At 39.5% G+C, this 25296-nt stretch overlaps 1 protein-coding gene and 1 pseudogene across 2 annotated transcripts; one reads left to right on the forward strand and one right to left on the reverse strand.

The window, feature by feature from the left end:
* Positions 1-24573, reverse strand: LOC110562193 (lithostathine-1). Of its 2 annotated transcripts, none has more exons than XM_060383269.1 (6): positions 24457-24573; positions 24069-24178; positions 23421-23539; positions 23011-23148; positions 22272-22383; positions 1-320 (listed from the first exon to the last, which is right to left on the reverse strand). In XM_060383269.1, exons 2-6 carry the CDS (start codon positions 24130-24132, stop codon positions 271-273), a joined length of 483 nt encoding a protein of 160 aa, XP_060239252.1. In that variant the 5' UTR covers positions 24133-24178; positions 24457-24573; the 3' UTR covers positions 1-270. The 2 variants fall into 2 exon arrangements, with proteins under 2 accessions (XP_060239252.1, XP_021514573.1); XM_021658898.2 differs by lacking the exon at positions 1-320 and adding an exon at positions 21763-22101.
* On the forward strand, positions 14972-16900 carry LOC110562196 (Y-box-binding protein 1-like; annotated as a pseudogene).
* Positions 24574-25296: the final 723 nt, after the last annotated feature.

Raw genomic sequence — 25296 nt, forward strand, 5'->3', positions numbered from 1 at the left:
TTTTGTTCACCAAGGGCCATATTTTTATTCTGGGTATAAACATCTTGAGGGATGTGTTAATCACAGGGAGATAATCAGGTTGCAATCTGGCTAGCATCTGAAAGAATAGATCAACACCATGTGCCTGGATATGGGTTCCAGCTATTCCCAGTAAGGGATCAGCAAGCAGGTCTTCAGGGGCTATTCTTTTTCTATGGCTGTCCTCTCTCTAGGGCCAAGAACCCAACAGAGGTGGATGGGAGTGGAGGAATGCTGATGTGATGAATTACTTCAACTGGGAGGTGACTCCTTCCTCTGCCTCTTGTGGTTACTGTGGAATTCTGCCAAAAAAACACTGGTAATTAGTAAGACAGAAGGCAGCCCTCTCTGAAAACCAATGGTTTCTGACTCTTACATTATTCTTGAGCTCTCATCTTCTTTCATTGGCCCTTTTTTCCTCCTTCTCCTGTAGTGAAACACTGTTAAACTTCACATGCATGCTTTAACATCTTTACTAGCATCTTTGATGCACCTTTACTGTACTTTTGAATTTAACCTGCCTTTCATTTTTGTGTGTCTGCAGGCTATCTGATGTGGAGAGAAAATCACTGTGACTTGGAGTTATCCTATGTCTGCACATTCACGCCTTAGAGTACAGAGTGAACACCCTGAGTGTATATGTCCCTCAGCATGGTCAAGAATCCAAGTGTGAGACCAAAAGCACAAGTAAACATTCCCCCCAAACTTCAAACTAGACCATTTGTGATTTCCTCCTCCTCTGCCCTTTCCACTCTCGCAATTGAGTCTCCTCTATGTGTACTGTGGACTGAGTTCTTTTTTTTTTTTTTATTTTATTTTTTTTTATCAGTTACATTTTATTAACTCTGTATCCCAGCCGTGTCCCGATCCCTCATTCCCTCCCAGTCCCTCCCTCCCTCCCTCCCTCATCTCCACCGTGCCCCTCCTCATTTAGAAAGACAGATGGGATGTGCATTGAACGTATGACAGGAGTCTACTGAGCGCATCTGAAAGACTCTAACTAGCAGTGTTTTCAAAGCAAAGACTCATGACCAAACCTTTGGCAGAGTACAGGGAATCATAAGAAAGAAGGGGAGTTAGTCTGATGGGGAAAGGATAGGAGCTCCACAAGGACCAAATATATCTGGGCACAGGGTCTTTTCTGAGACTGACATTCAACCAAGGACCATGTATGGATATAACCTAGAACCTCCACTCAGATGTAGCCTGTGGTAGCTCAGTAACCAATTGGTTTCCCAAAGTGAGGGGAACAGGGACTATTTCTAACAGGAACTCGATGACTGGCTCTTTGGTCTCCCCACCCCCGAAGGGAGGAGCAGTCCTGTTAGGCCACAGAGGAGGGCTTTGCAGCCAGTCCTGAAGATACCTGATAAAACAGGATCAGATGAATGGGGAGGAGGTCCCCCCCATCAGTGGACTGAGTTCTTAAAAACATAATAATAAAATACAAAACAGACTCTTATGTACTTGTGCTCTCCTCATTTAGGAAATGAATTATATATATATATATATATATATATATATGTGTGTGTGTGTGTGTGTGTGTGTTTGTATGTATGTATATAAGTTAAAGGAAAGACATTAGCAGAGTTAAATTTTAGAGAGGACCCCATTATGCTGGGGAAGGGAGAGACTTTTTTTTCAGTAGTATAACCATGAGAAGTGTTTTTATACTCCTAAAATGTCCTTCTCATGCCCCTATAAGGAGTTATAACTAAACCTATTGAATCACACACTCACATCTACCCCTCTCCCCGCCCCCAGAAAGGCAGATGATAATAGAAGGGAGTTAACAGGGAGGAGGAAATGGATCAGTCATAGTGGGAAAAGATGAGGAATGGGGACTTCACACAAATTATATGGCATACTTATGTGAAAGTATAGTGATTTGCAGTGTATGTGTATATGTGTATCTCTATGAGTGCAAATACAAATGTTTCTGTTATGAAAAAAAAAGGATGGAGAAAACAAGCTGTATTGTTATTAGAAAAAATACCAGGTCAATTATTTCTAATTTCACAAAATCTGTATTTTAGAAAACAGAACATTATTGAGAATTAAGAAAAGCATTTGAAAAACTTAAACATGCACAGTTCTTTATGAGCCTGTGAAGAGAAGAGAACAACAAATCTATGAGGCAATAACATTCAGAACTACAATAGAAATAAAAAATCAACATCATACCCTTGGCCTATGGCAGCGCAGCTTCTGCTAAATGCCCTGTAACTTACCAGCATAGTAATTCAAAATGATCTTACTTCCTCTAGCTTATTAAACACCGTCGATTAGTAAGACAGAGCATGCACTGAAGTAAGTATTATTTACAGTTTTCATGGTTGCTTGCCACTGTTAGTCATTCTTAGACTATACAGTACAGGAAAATATTTCAGTTGTATTTACTAATGAAGACATGAGCTCTTGAATCTTTGTAAAGTCAAACTATCTCAAATAGGGAATAAAGTTTTCATACTTGTCTAAAACACTGTTTTATATGTTGTAAATTTGAGCTTAGTGGTGATTGAAACCACTGTCAAGTCTGTGAATAATATCTAAATAACTGTTTAAATAAAAATTCTGTCTAAATAAAAAAAACTGTATAAATAAAAAGTACAGACTTCCCAGTTCTGCAGGTGGCTATACAAGCTCCCAGCAGTTGGCAGTACCACCCTCCCAGGTTTGCAGCTGTGGTGGCAGCTAGCCCTCACTGAAGCCTCCATGCTCTGTGACTGAAATAACAGACCCTCAAGTAAGGGTCTCCTGCCCAGTGGACAAACAGTGACTACCACTGAAGTGATTGATATCGTATACTCACTCTCATTTGCCCATGCAGGCCCAAATCTGAGAGTAGAGAACAGGAGAAACTCCTGCCTTTTCTGCTTAGGCCTGCTAGAGAGTGAGTGTGCCTTCAAGCGTTTGTGTGCAGAACCGTAGATTAAATCACAACATTGGTCCCAACACTTTAACAGTGGGACACTTTAACGCTCCACTGTCACCAAGGGACAGATCATCTACACAGAAACTAAATAGGGAAATAATGACTCTTATAGAGGTTCTAAATCACATGAACCTAATAGATGTCTACAGAACTTTTCATCCAAACTCAAAAGAATATACCTTCTTTACAAAACTGCATGGAATCTTCTAAAAAATTGACCATATAGTTGGGCAAAAAGCAAGCCTCAACAAATACAAGAACATCAAAATAACCCCTTGTACTCTATCAGACTACCATGGCCTAAAATTATTCTTCTACAACAACAGAAATAACAAAAAGCCTACATACACATGGAAACTTAAACACTCTCTACTCAATGACAGCTTGGTCAGGGAAGAAATGAAAAAAGAAATTAGAGATTTCCTAAAATTCAAAGAAAATGAAGGCACAACTTACCCAAACTTATGGGACACAATGAAAGCCGTACTAAGAGGAAAGTTCATAGCACTAAGTGCCTCCAGAAAGAAGTTTGAGACATCTCATACAAACAACTTATTGGCACACCTAAATGCGCTAGAAAAAAAGAAGCAGACACACCTAAGAAGAGTAGATGATTGGAAACAATCAAACTTAGAGCTGAAATCAATCAATTAGAAACAAATAAAAGAACTCAAAGAAACAAGGAGACCAAGAGCTGTTGTTATGCCAGGTTCATGGGACCCTCAGAGACCACCAGAGGACAATTCAATGCAATTGCAAGAGAGCTTTATTATTACAAGAGCGATTGAACATGGGACCCAAGTCTCACTGACACAGCAGTAGAGAAGTGGGACCTGAGCTCTGAGTGAGCAGGATTTTTAAAGGGAAAAATCTGTGAGCAGGGGGTTTCCATGGCAGCAAGCAGGGGAGCACAAGCCTTAGCATTACAGAATTGGGTGAAGTTTAGCAAGGCAGGGTGATCTTTTCTGAGGTACACAAGGCATATAATCACATTGGCTATTTTTCTAATCCACATCTGAAATATTGGGGAGAATTTTCCCACCCAATTCTCAAATGATTCCCATTGATTATTGCCGGGGAGTTTGTCTCTATTTTCTATGAAACATTTATTCTGTTATATTTCCTGGAGGCTGTTGCTAGGAGAGTTAACTTTGTTTTCTGCCAGGTGTACAATTATGTGATATTTCCTGGTACCTGAATTCAGTTCCCAGTCAAGATCTTTATTTCAAAATGGAGTTATATTCAGCCTAACTTAAACTCTTCACTGGTTCTTTGAGAAATTCAGTAAGGTAGACAAACCCTTAGCCAAACTAACTAAAAGACAGAGATTAACCATCCAAATCAGCAAAATCAGAAACAAAAGGGGGGCATACCAACAGAAACTGAGTAAATCCAATCATTACCTCTTACTAAAAACACCTATATGCCACAAAATTTGAAAATGTAAATGAAACGGGTAATTTTCTTAATAGATTCCATTTCCCAAAGTTAAATCAAGGTCAGGTAAATAGATTGAGTATTCATATATCTCCCAAGGAAATAGAAGTAGTCATCAAAAGTTTCCCTTCCAAAAAAAGCCCAGGGCCAGATGGTTTCAGTGCAGAATTCTACCAGAACTTCCAAGAAGAACTAACTCCAATTCTCTTCAAATTATTCCACAAAAATAGAGCCAGAAGGAACATTACCAAACTCATTCTATAAAGCCATACTCACCTTGATATATAAACCACACAAAGACCCAACAAAAAAAAGAGAACTTCAGACCTATCTCTCTTATGAATAGTGATTCAAAAATGCTCAATAAAATACTTGCAAACCGTATTCAAGAACACATAATGGATATCATCCACCATGACCAAGTAGGCTTCATTCCAGGCATGCAGGGGTGGTTCAATGTAATCCACCATATAAACAAACTGAAGGAAACAAAACAAAACAAAACAAAACACATGATCATCTCCTTAGATGCTGATAAAACATTTGACAAAATTCAACAGCCATCCATGTTTAAAATCCTGGAGAGATCAGGGATACAAGGCACATACCTAAACATAGTAAAGGCAATATACAGCAAGCTTATCACCAACATAAAAATAAACAGAGAGAAAATAAATCAGCCTCACTGAAATCAGGGACAAGGCAAGGTTGCCTTCTCTCTCCATAGCTCTTCAACATAGTACATGAAGACCAAGCTAGAGCAATAAGACAAGTAACGCATATAAAGGAAATACAAATTGGGAAAAGGAAGAAGTCAAAGTATCACTATTTGCACATGATGTGTTAATATACATGAGTGACCCAAAAATTCAACCAGAGGCTGCCTTCAGCTTATAAACCACTTCAGCAAAGTGGCTGATAAAAATTTAACTAAAAAGATCAGTAACCCTCCAGTATATAAAAGACAAATGGGCTGGGAAAGAAATTAGGGAAACAACAACCATCACAATATGCATAAATAAAGTACCTTGGTGTGACTCTAACCAAGCAAGTGAAACAACTGTTTGAAAAACAAAACAAAAACCTTCAAGTCTCTGAATAAAGAAATTGAAGAAGATATCAAAAGATGGCAAGATCTCACGTGTTCATGGATTGGTAAGATTAACATAGTGAAAATGGTCATCCTGCCAAAACCAGTCTACATTTCAATGAAATTCCCATTAAAATACCAATACAATTCTTTATAAGATCTTGAAAGAACAATTCTCAACTTTCTATAGAAAAATAAAAAACCTAGAATAGTCAAAGCAGTCCTGTACAACAACAGATTGTCTGGAGGTATCTCCATTCCTGAACTCAAGCTGTACTACAGAGCAATAGTAATATAAAAAGTTACTGTACTGGCATAGAAACAGAAAGGTGCATCAATGGAATCAATAGAAGACCTCTAAATAATCTGACACACCTATAGACATTTGATTTTTGACAAGCCAAAACCATACAATGGAAAAAAGACAGCATTTTCTACAAATGGTGCTTGCCTTACTGGATGTCTACATGTAGAAAAATGCAAATAGATCCATATTTATCACCCTGCACAAAACTAAAGTCCAAGTGGTTCAAAGACCTCAACATAAAACTTAGACACAATAAATCTGTTAGAAGAGATTTGAACTCATTGCCACAGGAGACAACTTCATCATGGAAATGCAAATGAAAATGACCCTAAGATTTCACCTTGCACCCATCAGAAAGGCTAAGATCACGGTATTGGAATAGAAACAGAATGGTGGATCAATGGAACTGAACAGAGGACCCAAAAATAAACCCACACACTTATGGACGCCTGATCTTTGACAAAGATGCCAAAAGCATACAATGGAGAAAAGATAGCATCTTCAACAAATGGTGCAGGTCTTACTGGATGTTTACATGTAGAAAAATGAAATAGATCCATACTTATTACCCTGCACAAAACTAAAGTCCAAGTAGTTCAAAGACCTCAACATAAAACTTAGACACAATAAATCTATTAGAAGAGATTTGAACTCATTGCCACAGGAGACAACATAGGCTCTAAGATCAACAATCAATAAATGGGACCTCATGAAACTGAAACACTTCTGTAAAGCAAAGGACACAATAAATAGAACAAAAAGGCAGTTTACAGACTGGGAAAGGATTTTCACCAACCCTATATCTGACAGAGGGCTAATATCCAGAATATATTAAAACTCAAGAAGTTAAAAAGCAAGAAACCTAATAGCCTATGGTCAGATGGAAGCAGAGGAGGACCTCTCCTATAAGTGAACTGGAGGAGGAGTAGAGGAGAAGAAGAAAGAGAGAGGGTGGGATTGGTAGGCTATGAGGGAGGGGGCCACACCTGGGATAGAAAGTAAATAAACTGTAATTAATAAAAAAATATTTAAAATGAAGCTGAAAAAAAGCAACAAATCAAGCAATCCAATTAAAAATGGGGTACAGAGATAAACACAATTCTCTAGAGAAATATCGAATGGCAGAGAAACACTTAAAAAAATTCTCAACATGCTTAGTCATCATGGAAATGCAAATGAAAATGACCCTGAGATTTCACCTTGCACCCATCAGAAAGGCTAAGATCATGGTACTGGCATAGAAACAGAATGGTGGATCAATGGAACTGAACAGAGGACCCAGAAATAAACCCACACACTTATGGACACCTGATTTTTGACAAAGATGCCAGGAGCATACAATGGAGAAAAGATAGCATCTTCAACAAATGGTGCAGGTCTTACTGGATGTTTACATGTAGAAAAATGAAAATAGATCCATACTTATCACCCTGCACAAAACTAAAGTCCAAGTGGATCAAAGACCTCAACATAAAACCTGACACATTAAATCAGTTAGAAAAAAGAGTGGGGAATACCCTTGAACTCATTGGCACAGGAGACAACTTCCTGAACAAAACACCAACAACACAGGCTCTAAGAGCAACAATCAATAAATGGGACCTCATGAAACTGAAAAGCTTCTGTAAATAAAAGGACACCATCATCAAGACAAAACAACTGCCTACAGATTGGGAAAGAATCTTCACCAATCCTTTATCTGACAGAGGATTAATATCCAGTATATATAAAGAACTAAAGAAACTGAAAAACACCAAACCAAGTAATCCAATTAAAAAATGGGGAACAGAACTAAACAGAATTCTCTGTAGAGGAACATGGAATGGCAGAGAAACACTTAAAGAAATGCTCAGCATCATTAGCCATTAGGGAAATGCAAATCAAAACGACCCTGAGATTTCACCATACACCTATCAGAATGGCCAAGATGAAAAACTCAAGTGACAACACATACTGGAGAGGTTGTGGAGAGAGGGGAACCCTCCTCCACTGCTGGTGGAAATGTAAACTTGTACAACCACTCTGGAAATCAATCTGGTGCTTTCTCAGACAACTAGTAATAGCGCTTCCTCAAGATCCAGCCATACCACTCCTAGGCATATAGCCAAAAGAGGCTCAAGTACACAAAAAGGACATTTGTCCAACCATGTTTGTAGCAGCCTTATTTGTAATAGTCAGAAGCTGGAAACAGCCCAGATGCCCCTCAACTGAAGAATGGATGCACAAATTGTGGTACATCTACATAATGGAGTATTACTCAGCAAGGAAAAATAAGGAAATCATGAAATTTGCAGGTAAATGGTGGGACCTAGAAAGGATCATCCTGAGTGAGCTGTCCCAGAAGCAGAAAGACACACAGGGAATATACACACTCATATAGACATATAACATAGGATAAACCTACTAAAAACTGTACATCTAAAGAAACTAATCAAGAGAGAGAACCCTGATTAAATGCTCAATCCCCATCCTGAAAGGCAAAGAGGATGGACATCAGAAGAAGAAGAAAACAGTAAACAACCTAGGAACCTGCCACAGAGGGGGTCTGAAAGCCTTTGCCTTGCAGACTATCAAAGCAGACGCTGAGACTTATGGCCAATTGTTGGGCAGAGTGCATGGAATCTTATGTAAGAAGTGGGAAATACTAAGAGCTGGAGAGGACGGGAACCACACAGGAGAACAACAGAACCAGAAAATTTGAACACAGGGAACATCCTAGAGACTCATACTCCAACCAAGGACTATATATGGAAATAACCTAGAACTCCTGCACAGATGTAGCATATGACTGTTCAGTGTCCAAGTAGATTACATAGTAATGGGAAGAGGGACTGCCTCTGACATAATCTGATTGGCCTGCTCTTTGATCACCTCCCCCTGAGGGGGGAGCAGCCCTACCAGGCCACAGAAGATGACAATGCAGCCACCCCTGATGTGATCTGATAGACTAAGATCAGAAGGAAGGAGAGGAGGACCTTCCCTATCACTGTACTTGGGGAGGGGCATTTGTGAAGAAGAGGGAGGGAGGGTGGGATCAGGAGAGGAGGAGGGAGGGGCTTTTGGGGGGATACAAAGTGAATAAAGTGTAATAATAATAATAATAATAATGAAAAAAAAACTCAAGTCACAATACATGCTGGAGATGATTCAGAGAAAGGGGAACCCTCCTCCATTGATGGTGGGAATGTAAACTGTTACAACTACTTTGAAAATCAATCTGGCACTTTCTTAGACAATTAGGAATAGTGCTTCCTCAAGATCCAGCAATACCACTCCTAGGCGTGTATCCAAAATATGCTCAAGTACATAATAAGGACATTTGCTCAACCATGTTTGTGGCAGCTTTATTTGTAATAGCCAGAACCTGGAAACAACCCAGATGTCCCTCAACAGAGGAATGAATACAGAAATTGTGTTATATTTACACAATGGAATACTACTCAGCCATTAAAAATAAGGTAATCATTACATTTGCAAGCAAGTGATGGGAACTAGAAAAGATCATCCTGAGTGAGATATCCCAAAATAGACACAAATGGTGTATATTCACTTATAAGTAGATATTAGACATATAGAATAAATATACTAAAATCTGTATACCTAAAAAGCTAAGCAAGAAGCAGCACCCTCAGTAAGATGATCAATCATCACTCTTAAAAGCAAATGGGATAGACATCAGAAGAGGTAGAAAACAAGAAACAGGATAAGAGCCTACCACAGAGGGCCTCTGAAAGACTCTCCCAAGGAGGGTATTAAAGCAAATACTTAGATTCATAGCCAAACTTTGGGCAGAGTTCAGGGAATCTTATCAAAGAAGGGGGGGATAAAAAGACCTGGAGGGGACAAGAGCTCCACAGAAAGAGCAACATAACCAAGAAATCTGGGCCCAGGGCTCTTTTCTGTGACTGATACTCCAACCAAGGACCATGCATGAAGATAACCTAGAACTACTGCACAGATGTAGCCCCTGGAAGCTCAGTCTCCAAGTGGTTTTCCTAGTAATGGGAACAGGGACTGTCTCTGACATGAACTGATTGGCCTGCTCTTTGATCACCTACCCTTGAAGGAGGAGTAGCCTTACCAGGCCAAAGAGGAAGAAAAAGGCAGCCAGTCTTGAAGACATCTGATAGGCTAGGGTCAGATGGAAGGGGAGGAGAACCTTCCCTCCTAGTGGACTTGAAGTGGGACATGGGAGGAAATGATGGAGGGAGGGTGGAATTCAAAGGGAATGTGGGAGGGGGCTACAGTTGGTATACAAAATTAATAAACCCAATAAATATAAAAAATAAAAAGATTAAAAAGATTATCTTGTCATAGATAATTCTGGCACTGGAAATCAATGTATGCCTGTTTATCCCTACAAAGAAAAATAAGTACAATAGTTTCTTAATATGACATAGGGGAAATAACTGGCATTCAAAGGAAAATGGTTCATTTTGGAGTAGTTGCGTCTAATAAGTGCATTAACAATCCAAGTCAGTGCATCAAAGTGGGTTTTGATCCTGAGTTAAACTGTGTTGGATTGGAAGCTACTGTTCTACTTAGATGGTAAGCTGATACTATATAGTAGTAAGGAATTGTTTCTGGGCTTCATTTTGCTTTTTGATTCAGAGGTTTATCTGTCTAAAATTGGTTGGCTTTGCCTACTATGTATCGTTTTTATTAGTTCTTGTTTATTCATAATTTTTATTTGGTTTTTGTTTTGGGGGGTGGTGGCCATGGCAGTGGGGGTGGAGGTAGTGGTATGCGTGTTTGTGTGTGTGTGCAAAAGAGAAAGGAAGGGAGAGAGAAGTGTATTCAAGACATTTTCTCAAAAAGAAGATAAAATAATGTTTGTTCTAAAATATTAAAATCTGTTCTTAACTTTAAACTGCACATGAACAGAGACTGTCCCAGATCCTGTTAAGTACAGCTAAAGATAGGAAATGGCTATCACTGAATTGAGCTGTTGAAGAACAGTTCAGAACCTGGAGAAGTGGCTGAATGGTGAAGAGCAATTGCTGCTCAGGCAGACGACCCAGCTTAGGATTTCATCACCCATATAAGGTGGCTTATAACTGCCTATGACTCCAGTTCCAAGACATCTGATGTCACATTCTGACCCCTGATAGCATCTGCACACACATGGTGAACATGCAGATTGTAGCACATATACACATAGCTTAAAAGAGAACAAATGAAAACAAGGGAGAGAAGAAGGGCGGGAAGAAAGAAGCATGATAGATGCTGAAATGTGTCATGGATTTTTATGTTCTTATACTCTGAGTCTCCTTTAAAATGTGGATAAGATCCATCTTCAATATATCTAACATTAAGAAATACGAGCTCAGAAATAGGTAGCTGAACCTTAACATGCAAGAACTTTCTTCCTTTGAATATGACATGGTGATTCATACCTATACTCTCAGCACCAAGATGTTCAAGTAGGAGGATCTTTGTTAAATTTGAGGGAAACATGATCAATGTAATGAGTTTCATTCTGATCTGGGCCACAGGATGAGACGTGATCCCAAACCACAAAACAAAATGGAAGTTCTATATTGGTGAATCCTATCAGTCAAGAAGCAATGAAACAGGCTCTCCTGCAACTTCTCAACTTGCTTCATTCCTGCTGGAGGAACCCTTGGACTATTCTCTATTTCTTTGGGTTCAGCCCCCAGGTTTCTCTTACTGCCTATTCCACTGTGAGTTCCAGACTTCCATAGCATCTCCTATGAGGATTTACATTTTCTCTACTCTGATTCTGCCTGTGTTTGAATCTTTTGGTTGTTAATACTTCCTCTGCCCCAACTTCCTACTGAATCCCCAGTAAGAGGTTCAGGGCAGAGTCAGTTTTCTTTTTGTTTTTATAATGCTTATTTGTCAGGAGATGGAAGGTGATGGGTAAAAGGGAGGGGATAACATATGGTGTTAATCTGCTGATTATAAGCATGACTCATTCAGAGAAGACATAAGATTTCATTAAGGTACATAATAGCTTACCATGAAAACAACAAGAAGTGACAGAACATATGCTTGTGACTTGCAAAGACTGCTTTTAAACACAATGGTAGCAGCTTACTAAATGCAGTATGTCACCATTTAAATTCCTGGCATACTTTTCACCCCTCTACCCCTATCAGCAGGTCTCTGCAGTCTATCTATCCCATCTGCTTTTCCACACAGCAGCGCCAACCTCCCCTGCATAAGTAAAACCCAGGAAGGCTCACCAACACAGAGAAGCCTGAGATTACTTTTCAGGGGATCCCATCCACTTTCTGGATCTCAGTAGGAAGTGTGAACAGCTGGCACAATACTCATGCCAGCTCCAAGCTCACTGCTCCCAAAACCACGAAGCTCCAAATGAACTGTCCTCTGGTGTGGGAAGCAGCAGTGACTGAAAGCGTTTAAAAGGGGACACAAACTGTTTGTTGTTCCTTAGGTCAGAAAGCATCCATACCCCACTGCCAAGTTTCTAGGGTGTTTGGAAGACTTTCAGGTAGAAAACTGGTTGGTGCATTAAACAAAAGCCACTGGCACTTTACTCTCAGGAAACCTGGTTACTGTTTTCTTAACGTTCTTCTCTTTCTGTCACTCTGCTTCACCTACTATAAATACCTTCCTTTCAAATTTTTCTTGGAATAACAGCAAAACCATCACGTATCTTAAATAAGGAGTTTCATCTTGAAAGGAATTGGGGGAGTGGCCTAGCAGAGTGACATCAGAAGCCTAAATATAGTTCTAGGAATTCCAGAGGAACCAGAACACACCTCAGAGGCATACAGCAGTATCAAAGATAACTGGATACAGAGTGAGCTGCCAGATGCCCTTCCCGAAACTAGTTTCTAGTCACTTTCAAGTGAGAAACATTTATACTTTTCACATTTCCCTTTTAGAACTTTCCATAATTCTACATAAACATTTCACTACCCCAAGATGGTGTCTTTGGTTCCCAAAGTGTGTTAAATTGCAGAAAAGAAAGCCCGTTAAACATTCTTACTTTTTTCCTGGGGGAGTAGAAACTATAGCTTTTTCAATTAATATTTCTAAAACAAACTACTTGATTTCCAAAACATCATCCATCAGCAGAGAACAACATCCACTGAGTTCTGTCTCTCCATGTCCCTTGTCACAAATATGCCTTCCGTTTGGAATATGTAACCTCATGTCATAATGCTTTGAAACTGTTGGTCCTCAGTTAGTGTTCAGTTTCAGAAACTGGTGCAAAATTTAAAAGGTGGACCCACAAATCTTGAAGTTTTATAGCCTGGTCCAATTTCTTGTTTACTCTGTTCCTTCTGGTTGTTGATGCACTAGAGCACCTGATGCTCCTTTCATCAGTCCTTTCCTTTCTACAGCCTGGGATACCCTACAATGATGGACTGACTTGTTTCCTATCAGATAGAATAACCCTTTCTTATTAAATCTGTTTATCATCAGATTTTTTCTCACATGAACAGTTTAAGGTCTCCTAATTGAAAAAGTTGGGTTCCTTTGCTTATTAATTTAGAATATCATTGCTCTTCCAAACAATAGCCAACATTTATAGAAAGCTGGACAGATGCCTGGCATTTTATGCAACCACTATGAAGCATTACTCTATCTAATCATCAAATAAACATACAAAGCAAATATTACCACTGCCTGGTGTATACACAATGGGACACAAGACACAATAGAATTAAGTGGCTTAGGTAAGATTGTTGACATCATGGTCTCTGATCTGATTCCACATTATAAATGAAGAATGAAAAAGACTCAATTTCATCTTCAGCTTTTTTTCTATATTTAAAGGCACTAGCAGGTACATCAGATAAGGAACAAAATCCAGGAATATTGACTACTTATGGTTTTTCTGTTTGTTTGCTATGTCAAAATGCATATTTTAAATTTTAATGACAAAAGTTAGCATCTTTCGTTGTGGCAGGAGGGAGGCCTCACAGGTATGTTTAAAATCAATTAAATTTATTGTTTTACCTACAGAAAATCTATGCTTCCTTAAAATTTTACAAGGTAAACGTTTCTATTTTTCTATTAAAAATTAATTCAATCATATTCTTCAGGTGCCGAAGGATACTTAATGTATAAATCTAGTCTGTTCTTAACTGTGACAAGTTTATCTCACTGAAGTGATGAAATAATTATTTTTATTTAATCAATAATAGTTGTCTTCTGACTTACATACAAAGACAAAGCATAGTATAAACACACATACATGAACTCATAAACAATCATACAATCAAATTAGAAAGTTTTAATTTAACACCAAAATTATGTTGTAATATCTTTTAAGAATATGAATCTAAAGTGAATAAAAATATAAAACTTTTTAATTGTTTTTATCTTTCTTTTAAATTAAAAAAATATTCACTTTACATCCTTATTGTAGCCCCTTACCTCCCTCTCTTCACTGTTCCACCTCCCCTCTCCCTTTTTCCTTATAAATGGGGATAGAAATGCCTTTTCTATCCAGCCCAGCTCATCAAGTTGCATCAAGACTGAGAATGCCCTTTTCCCCTATTGCTTAAAAAGACAGTTCAGCCTGTACATCTCGTAGGCATGGTAAATTTGGGGTTGAAGTTTTTGTGGGTGTCTCTGCTAGGAGACCAGTCTAGTTAATGGGTATCCTCTTCAGTCTCTGTGGTCTCTGCTACTAAGTGTTTCTGCTTGAGTTCCCCTGATATCCTCTGAGGACAATACCTGACACTTAGGTCACCAACTTGTCACAGATATATATATTGTGTGTGTGTGTGTGTGTGTGTGTGTGTGTGTGTGTGTGTGTGTGTGCATGTACACAGTCTGCTGAGTTCAATTAGTGTTGCTCATATATGTAAGCATTTAGGGGTGATCTCTTAGATTTGGATAATCTATACAGAATATTAGTCTTTTCCAGTGACAAACTCTGGATTTATGCTTCTTTTAAAATGTATTCCTAAATATCTTATCTTCTAAATTTATCATTTATTTATTTATTCGCTTTGCATCCCAGTTGTAGCCCCCTTACCCCTCTCCTCCAAGTTCCATTCTCCCTCCTGCTCTCCTATATCAACATTCTCCTACTCCTCAGAAAGGGGAGCCCCTACTAATCCATCCCAGCTCAGCATGTCAAGTCACATCAGGACAGAAAACACCCTCTTTCCCTTTAGCCTGTTGAGGGTGCCTCACCGGGGGAAGTGATTGAAAAGCAGGCAACAGCGACGGGTCCATGTCAGAAACAGCCCCTACTTCCCATACTAGGGAAACCGTATGAAAATCAAGCTGCACATTGGGTACATATGTGTAGGAGGTGGGCCCAGTCCATGCATGGTCTTCAGTTGTTGCTTCAGTCTCTGCAAGTCCCTCTGGGTCATGGTTACTTGGTTGTTGATCTTTTTGTGAAGCTCCTAACTCCTCTAGGTCTTTCTATGTTTTCCACCACTCTTTCACAAGACACTATGTGCTCCCCCAATTTTTGACTTTGAATCCCAGCATCTGATTGGATCCACTGCTGGGTAGAACCTCTCAGAGTGCAGCTATGCTAGTTCCTGTTTGTAAGCATAGCAGAGTATCTTTAATAGTGTAGTCTCAGTGTTTGGGTCTCTCAATGGAATACTACTGAGCTATTAAGAACAAGGACATTATGAAATTTGCATGCAAATGCATGGAACTAGAAAATATTTTTCTGAGTAAGGTAACCCAGTCTCAGAAAGACACACATGGTATTTCCTCACTTATAAGTGGATTTTAGTTTTACTACAATTTGCAGATCCAAGGAAGATAATTAACAAAGAGGACCCAAGAGAGGATGTTTAATTGCACTCAGAATGAGGAACAGAATAGACAGTGAAATTATTTGAATAGAGGGAACAGGGTAGGGGAAGAAGCATAGAGAGAAACGAGGATGGAGATCAGACCTGGGGAGAGTGGGAGCAGGAGGACAAAGGGCTCGCTGAGAGAAGCAAAACCTTGGACATGGGCATCTCTGTGACATCTGGAGACCCAAGACAGGGTAGGCTTCTGGGAGGATATGGGGGTGCTCTGGCTGTGGTTCTTAGTAAATAGGTGTTATGGAGACAGAAGAGGCCACCCTCTAACTAGTCAGGATTCCTAGTGGAGAGGAGAACAACCTAGACAGAAAAATATTGACCCAAAACTTACCCTGCCTACAGATGTGCACGGATAAAAATAGAGCAGAGATAGAAGGAATGTCCAACACATACCTGGCCCAGCCTGAGGTCTTCTAAATTTATTAATAAATTTTATTCCTTCACAATTTAGAACAGTCAGGAGCAGGATTGGAGGGTCGACCCCAGAGATCCCTGAAAGCCCCACCACCATCAGATGAGTTATTGTTCCACCCTGGGCGAAGTTTTAACCACCACTATTGGCCTTAGTCAATACTACTGCAATCAGACTCAGCAACCACCAACACACACACACACACACACACACACACCACCACCACCACCACCACCACCACCACCACCACTTTCAGAGGCACTGACACAAAGCCAGCCTGTAGGGGCTGCAGTGTTGGCAGTGGTGTCCCTTGCAGCTTCACATTGGTAGCACCCACCTGCAGGGACAAAAAAAGTCATCCCAAGGAAGTTTGTTTTGGGAACAGTAAAACAGCTCAATGTAAGAAACTGATATGGTTTCATTAACATGAATGACACCAAGGAAGGCATTTTTGTACACTATCATAAAGAATAACCCAGAAAGTCCCTTCCCAGTATAGGAAATGGAGGGGTTGTAGGATTTGATGTTGTTGAAGGAGAAAAGAGTGGGAAGGCAGCAAATGTTACAGGCCCTGATGGAGTTCCAGTTCAAGGTAATAAATATCAGCAGATTGGAACCATTATAGACTATCCACATCTTAGGGTTCCTTCACACAATATCCAGCAACACTATCAGAACAGTGGAAGTGGAGAAAAGAACCAGGGATCAGGAAGCACTCCTGAAGGCCAGGTACTATTGCAGGTGAAGTATCTTACTATATGCAGAGACACTATGAACATCGACCACATTATTCCAACCCTCAAGAGCCATGAGAAATGATGGAGAGTGCTGACAACCAGGTGTAAGAGAGCAAGGTAGACCAGTGAGACAGAATATGTACCAGGGTTACAGACCACGTTTCTTCCTGGGCCACTAACAGCATAGATGGAACAAGTGAGGAAGAAGACAGGAAAATCAAGCACAGCAGCCACTCAACATCTGTATCACTGCAGCTGAAAAATAGGAGCCCAAAGAACCCTAAACCACAAGATGGAAAAGAGACAAAAGTATCCAAGGCAACAGCTGAAATTTTGTCAGAGCCTGAGGCTGGACATGTCTAGACTAGCCAGCTTGCCCTTTCTACCATTTCCTGGTTTGATCATCCAACAAGAAAAATGAATATGAATTTCTAGTGATGAGACATGAACAAAGAGTGGAGCTGAAGCCCAAGTGCTTGCTTGGTGCCAGTTGACCAGCTGCACTACAATCATCTGCTTTGTTCCATGCAGCATGGAATGTTTACTATTTGTTTTTTACCTAAAGATGTCTCTTTTTGATAAAAACAAACATGAGGTTTTATTTGTGTTTTTGTTTTTAAAATACCTTGTTTTTCTCAGTATACCTTTAATGGTTTTTAAATTGTTTCATATATAGTAAAGGTAAGACTTTAAAGAACATTTCTTTCTATATTTATTTTTATTATTAGTTACATTTTATTAAGTCCGTATCCCAGCTGTATCCTGCTTCCTAATTCCCTCCTAGTCCAACTTTTCCTCCCTCATCTCCTCCCTGCCCCTTTCCAAGTCCACTGATAGGGGAGGACCTCCTCCCTTTTCATCTGACCCTGTTTTAATAGGTATATTCAGGACTGGCTGCAAAGTTCCCCTTTGTGGCCTAGCAGGGCTGCTCCTCCCTTAGGGAGTGGGGAGGTCAAGAGCCTGCCATTGAGTTCCTGTCAGAAATAGTCCCTGCTCCCCTTACTAGGGTAACCCACTTGGTTACTGAGCTACCTTGGGCTACATCCAAGCAAAGGAGAGGTTCTAGGTTATATCCATACATGGTATTGGTTGGAGAAACAGTCTCATATAAGATCACTATGCCCAGATATATTTGGTCCTTGTGGAGCTCCTATCCTCTCCAGGTCATATTAACTCCCCCTTCTTTCATATCATTCCCTGCACTCTGCCCAAGGTTTGGTTTTGAGTCCCAGCATCTGCTTTGATACAATGCTAGCTAGAGTCTTTCAGAGGACCTCTGTGGTAGGCTTCTGTCCTGTTACTTGTTTTCTCCTATGTCCAATGTCCATCCCATTTGTCTTTCTAAGTGAGGACTGATCATCTTATCACTGACTGATCACTGACCAGTGAGGACTGGTCTTCTTTCTTGTTTATCTTTTTTAGGTGTATAGATTTTATTATGTTCATCATATATTATAGGTCTAAATAAGTGAGTATATACTATGTGTGTCTTTCTCCTTCTGGGATACCTCACTCAGAATGATCTGTTCTAGATCCCACCATTTGACTGCAAAATTTCATGATTTCTTTGTTTTTAATTGCTGAGTAGTATTTCATTGTGTAAAAATACCACAATTTCTGTATCCATTCCTCCGTTGATGGACATCTGGGTTGTTTCCAGGTCCTGGCTATTACAAATAAAGTTGCTACAATCATGGTTGAGCAAATGTCCTTGTTGTGTACTTGAGCAAATTTTGGATATATGCCTAGGAATGGTATAGCTGGGTCTTGAGGAAGCACTATTCCTAATTGTCTGAGAAAGCACCAGATTGATTTCCAAAGTGGTTGTACCAGTTTACATTCCCACCAGCAATGGAGAAAGGGGTTTCTCCACAACCTGTCCAGCATGTGTTGTCATTTGAGTTTTTTATTTTAGCCATTTTGATGGGTGTAAGGTGAAATCTCAGGGTTGTTTTGATTTGCATCTCTCTGATGGCTAAGGATGTTGAGCATCTCTTTAAGTGTTTCTCTGCCATTCTATATTCCTCTACAGAGAATTCTCTGTTTAGCTTTGTACCCCATTTTTTAATTAGATTGCTTGATTTATTGCTTTTAAACTTCTTTAGTTCTTTATATATTCTCGATATCAGCCCTCTGTCAGATATAGGGTTGGTGAAGATCCTTTTCCAGTCTGTAGACTGTCATTTTGTTCTGATGACTATGTCCTTTGCTTTACAGAAGCTTTTCAGTTTCATGAGATCCCATTTGTTGATTGTTGATGTTAGAGCCTGTGCTGTTGGTGTTCTGTTCAGAAAGTTGTCTCTTGTATCAATGAGTTGTAGGCTCTTCCCCACTTTATCTTCTATTGACAAAGTTTATTCCTTAACAGTTTTATACATTTACATAATATACTATGTTTACTCTGCCCCATGTCCTCTTTTTTGATTTAAATAATTTTTTGAGAAAATTTATTTACTATTGCTTATTGTATTTACATCATTGTCATCTTCCTCTCTTACAGCTTCTTACAGCTCCTCTTGTGTTTTCCTGCAATCTCTTTCAAATGTAGGATCTTCTACTTTAGCTATTGTTTGAAACACACAGACATACACATACACATACACACACACACACACGCACACGCACACACCTTGTTTAAGTCTGTCTATTATTGTTCATATGTATATGTGATTAGGGCAGACCACTTAATACTAGACTCTGAAGAAAACTGATTCTCTCTCTTCCTCTCAGTCTGCAACCATTGGTTGTCTATAGGTTCCCCACCCCCATTCATGTTGGTATGTCAACTCGTGGTACCACGATGCAGATTTTATTTAGGCAACTATGATGAGATAGGTGCAGCTTCCCTGACACATCTATAAGACCCAATACAGCAGCAGGCATCCTGGACCTTTGGAACTTTTAATATTTTTGTCCTCTTTGACAATTTTCCCACACCATCTCTTAATTCCTTCCTTTTCCTACTGTCCTGTACTCTTTACAAATATCTTTCCCACATTTGTTTTTGTTTGTTTGTTTGTTTGTTTGTTTGTTTTTTAGTATGCCACAGAGTTTAACTAGGACCATTTGTATGGCTCTGAGTTTAGAACTAACCATCAAAGCCTAGTGAATCCACCAATGGATATTCACCTCAATGACAAACACCTCTTCCCCAAGACATTTTTAGTTGCCAATAAATAAAAAGTTAGTGGTAAGGCCCAGTAAGCCCCTGCCCCCACTAACTGAAGGTTAGAAAGACAACCAGCCTTGAGTTCACAATTGCCATGTTCATGTCATGCTTAGAATATGGAATTTCACAGGGCTTGTGCCTTCTCTTCAACTAAGTTGCTTTCCTGATGCCATTTCATGTTTCCAGAGCTTACCCATGGTATCGTGTTAATTGAATAGTACATGCATTTGACTGCTGCTAGATCAAGACTGCATGTCTGTATGGGTTGTGCAGATGATGACTTAGAGCAGTGGTTCCCAACCTCCTGATGCAGTGACTCTTTAACATAGTTTCTTCTGTTATGGTGATCCCCAACCATAAAATTACTTTTGCTGCTACTTCATAAGTGTACCTTTGCAATTCTTATGAGTCTTAATGTAAATATCTTATATGTGAGATATTTGATATACAACCCCAGTGCACAGGTTGTTTGAACCTCTGGAAGGGTCTAGACAAAGAGGTTGAGAACTGCTGATTAGATCTTTTAAAACATATTACACTCACCCACTCCCTGGGCCTTTTAGCACTCCTCAAATTATAAGTCAACTTCAATAATTGAATTATCTATATATTTCAATTTTTACCTTGTATGTCGCATTTATTTGGTATATCTGTGGTTATGCATAATGGTTAATAATTTTACCTTTCAAAGCATTAACTATTTTATCAAAATAAAATGATCCTCTTTTAGAAACTGATATGGCGCTAAAGAAATGGCTCAACAATTAGAAGCATGCAGTGTCCTTTCACAGATCCCAAGTTTGCTTTTCAGCACCCATGTCTGGCATCTGACAACAACCTATATCTCCAATTCCAGGGGATCTGATTCTATCTTCTGGTTTTGGGGGATCACTTGTACTCATGTTTACATAACTCCCAACCCCCACTAGACAAATACACACCTAACTAAAAATAACATTAAAAAAAATTCAAAAGACGAGTGTATCTAGGATGTCTTTTAAGTTCTTCAGAGAAGGTCTGAGTATTTATCCCAGTCTGGCCTGAAGTTCCTAGGCCCAACTCAGCCTGTAACTTGCAATTCTCTGGCCTCACCTTCTCAAGTGTTAAGGTTCTGGGTATGTGACAGTATTCGAGGTAATCAGCCCATTATAGTACAGAAATATTGGTGCCTTCATGGCTATCGTTGGATCATATATTTCTCATCATTTTGTCCTCAAACTATTTGCCTCTCACATATGTGAGGCTAGCATCTGTGTGTTTTTCTTGTGTGGTGGTGATTTCTCTAACTGGTGGTGATATTCTGAATCTGTTTTCTAAGTATTGATTTGACAAATCATATTTAAATCTATCATTATGATAGTCAGTGTTTGAGACTGAGCCGTTTCCCTGAAAAACTATTTTTTTAAAAATTCTAACTCTTAACACTTCAGAATTTTATATACTTAAAGAGGCAATTAAAGTACTACAGTATATTTTGTTTAGTTAATTCATCATAAATTCACTTAGTCATTAATTTAAAGATTGGCATTTAACATTAATTATAGGCTTTTAGGTCTCAGTTTTTCCTACTACTGATTCATTAAGCATTCAAGGTCTGAGAAGTCTCTTGATGTTGTCATATTAGTTATGATTTTAATTTGCTTATCTGAGCAAAGAAAATGGCTTCCTTAAAATTTACCTGTTTGAATCCTTCTAGAGAATCAAACCCTCATGCATTTATTTGACAAACCTCTAATAAGTCTTATAAGCCCATACAAACATAAAGATTGTTAGGTAGAATTTTTATGTATACATTCAACTATGGTGACAATGGGCTTATAAACTAACGTGTGTGTAGATAGAATTTTACATATCTCTTTAACCAAGAAAGCCTGAAAATTATAAAATCTCTTTTATTTTAAACAATAAAATATCATCGGTGTATATTACTGATTCAGTATATATCAGATTGGGAAGGTACTTTTATTTTAATTTTACAGCATTTCAGAAAATAGTGTAGATAAAGATACCGTAGGCCTGTGATTCAATGAATCCTGTCCAGGGAGAGAGTATCTAATTTGCTTTTGAGAGATGGTCCAGTTTAATTTTTTATTCCACAGTAATTTCTGAGTTAGCTCTAGATATCTGTTTGTTTCAGATGACTTTAGCTTTTGAATTTGCAGACAAATGAGTACTGTGCATCACAGTTGCTGTCTCTCCACTTCTTGTATCCTACAAAATGAGTGGGAAAAGTCAGACCAAGAGGTACCTAAAGACTCATGATAAGAAATGAAAGAGACTGACTTCCATTTCTTAAATATGGAATTGCATGTCTCTTTCTCCAGCCTATCCCAAGACCTGAACAAAGGCAAATAGTTTTATGGCGATTGCTCATTTCCCACCTGTGTTTGAAGTCAGGGATACACAGTAGCCGCGATTGGAGGAGTTTGGAGACCCAGTGGCCCAGGACTTGTAGATAAACAGAGACCCACTGCTCCAGTGCCAACGACGATTCTAGAAGAGAAGAGATGAAATAAGAGCATCCGCAAATCATAAAAGAGTGAAAGGGTCTGTCCTATGTGTACACTTGGAAATGAGAAAAACGTTTCAAGAATTAACTGCAATGTTTTTTTTTTAATTTCATGAGATTCCATAGGATTTTTCTCTCAGCTTCCTTTTTAATTGAATGTCCAAGTTCTTCTTCTGTACTGCAAAACTGTAAGCTTTTCACTTTACAGAATTTATAAACACTCACTACAGAAAGTGGTTACTAGATTTTATCTTTTTGGAGGCAAAAATTGATAATCCTATTGGCTGCTAGTATATTGACAGTAAATTATCTTCTCTTGGATCACTTACAAATAGCTTCTGTCTAACTCAGAGATTACCTAGACAGGTCAGAGTAAGACACACAGAAATGCTTTTCTTGGAGTAGAATAAACCTGTTCATACATGAAAGAATGCTAAGGAGCCAGTTCTTCATCCATCACAACTATCTTCAGTGATCCTTACAAATCCCATACATTCTGGGATATGTAGAGATATGCTGTCATACAAACACCATAAAAGCTAGCTCTTGCATAGAAGACTACCTCTCCCACATCACCTGATTATCAGGAGAAAAAGAGGACACATACTCACCCTTTTGGGGTCATGGAGGCCAGTCCAGACATTGGCATCTGTAGTACCACTCTCCTTAATCAGAGAGGCTACAAAGTTGCCTTCAGCCTGACTGAGCACAGACACGAGGTAGCCTGAATTCATGTTCTGGCAAAAGAGCTGTGTAAGTGGGAGAGAATAGATTACTCAATGGTGAAGAAAGTTTTGAACACTATACTAGGTCCTCCCAAGGAAAGCAGTTGAAGAAGACTGTGAAAACATGGTCATGATGATGTTATTTCTCACCACCTACATCTGTGTTTGGGAAGGTTAAAAATGAAAGACAGGCTTGAGGAAGCAAACCTGGGCCATGATAGGGCAAGGCTTCTAATGAAGCCTCTAAAGACACCAGAAAGTGTCAGTATCTGCCTTCCACACATTTCTCTACTCACATCTGCATCAGCCCAAGTTAAACGTTCTTCAATGAAGTAGTAACAGTAGGAGCTGTAGGCATTGGAACCTTCTGGACAACTGATTCTGGATGAAGGCAGGTCTTCTTCAGCTTCCTGGCCTAAGAAAAATGGTTAAAGGAGACTCCCAGGACTAAGCGAAGGCTAGAAGATGAGACAACTGGTGGAATTCCTCAGCAGGAACTCAGTGATGAAGCATGGAGCTGGAATGACTGCCTCTTCAACTTCCTGCATCTTTGTACTTCTCTGCCATCTCTCATTTTTTAAGATGAAAACTCACAATGAGTTTCCCAGGGAAATTTATTATATTATTAGTTCCAACTTTTACCTTTCCCCACACAGGAATCCTCTCAGATCTCCATTCCTTTTATTCCCACAAGCCCCCTCAAGTCTTTCATAAGATCTAAAGTTACACAGATGAGCCAATCAAAGTTCAGTTTCCATAGATAAGAGATGATTTTAAATTTCCCCTTAAAATCCCAGAAGAGGTGGAAGTAGAGCAGTAGCAAGGCTCAACACATGACTAACATTGACTCTACCTTCCTCCACGTGCATCAGGTTGATAGGGGTGGGCTGATAGTATCAAGCGATAGGTTCAGAAAATAAAGTCTAGGAAAAGAGCTCACTCACCTTGGCTGGGAGACAGGAACATCAGGCATGAGGCCAGGATGAAGTATGCTGTGCTTCTAGCCATGCTGAGCAGCAGACTGCCTTTAGCGTAGGAAGCAAATCAACATTTTCTATCAAAGAACACAGAGAAGAAAACTACCGTTAACAGAGAACCCCTGATTCATTCCAAGGTCTCTGTTCTCTATTCCTCGATGCATGAAAGCTGTCTGAGAACCAGACATGCTCAAACATTTCTCTCCAGAGGATCATACAGACTCTGAAACTCAAGCAGCTGTGGCTCTTCTGAGGCATCATTGCTAGTAGCTTTTGTACAAATTTCATTGTTAATTTCCTCACATATAAGGGGATTAACTTATGTTACAAGTTACTTTCTGCGAAAAGTCTTTACCTGCAGGCTCAAACCAAGGTGTCTTGTCGGGCTAGGAAAAGGTAGGTCTTTTATATACAACACAGTTGAATAGAAAATCTAGGGTGGGTGAGGAGTGGGAGGAGCCTGATGTCAGAAAGCCAGCGTTGGGCACTGACACACAGAACTTGGCAGCAGTAACAGCCTCTTTCCCACACACCCTGGGAACAGCCACAGGTGCAGCTCTCTTCCCACACATAAGCTGGCAAATTTCCTAGGTTAAAGACCAGTTATTGTCCTTCCCCAGAAGTAAACAAGTGCCTGGTTCTCATGTCCCTGACCAACTTACGAGGGACCAGATTCCTTCCAGAAATGTAAAGGCTAACTGGAGCAGGAGAGCAGAGGAATGCCTCATGTGCTTCCATAGCAGCTCTATGTGTTGGGCCAAAAGCAGGAGAGGCAGGTGCAGCGGGGCATGATGAGAAGCATGCCTTCCTGAGACAGTGAGGAAATTAGTTGAAACGTCAGATTACGTAGACACCTTCTGTCCCATCATACATGTGGGAGAAAATGGTAAACCTCAGTTGTCTGACCTTCCCCACTTGTTGATCCTTCTCAGGCTGTCAGTCTCCTGTGAAGCCTTCTATATTTCCCTCACTGGGGATTTCCCTCTTCTTTTCAAACTGCTGAGAACTTTGCTACCCTCAAGAGCAGCTAGAAGGAAGTCTATAGTGTTCTTTCTGCCATGGGTGTGTTTTAAGAACAGCAAAGATAATGCCAAGTTTTACAAAAGCTTTCCAGGTGAATTCAACATCTTCCCAGTTGCACTTGCTAGCTTGTCCGCAGATGAGCTGGTTTTAATTTTGGTTGATTCTTTTAAAT

The sequence above is a fragment of the Meriones unguiculatus genome, chromosome 5 (genome assembly GCF_030254825.1).
Source record: "Meriones unguiculatus strain TT.TT164.6M chromosome 5, Bangor_MerUng_6.1, whole genome shotgun sequence".
Classification (NCBI taxonomy): Eukaryota; Metazoa; Chordata; class Mammalia; order Rodentia; family Muridae; genus Meriones; species Meriones unguiculatus.

Coding starts and splice junctions, on each gene's coding strand:
- LOC110562193 (XM_021658898.2), bottom strand. CDS start 24,132: ATGGCTAGAAGCACAGCATACTTCATCCTGGCCTCATGCCTGATGTTC. Junction 23,540..24,068: donor GTTCCTGTCTCCCAGCCAAG/GTGAGTGAGCTC, acceptor CATTTTTCTTAG/GCCAGGAAGCTGAAGAAGAC. Junction 22,384..23,010: donor GCCTCCATGACCCCAAAAGG/GTGAGTATGTGT, acceptor CTTCTCTTCTAG/AATCGTCGTTGGCACTGGAG.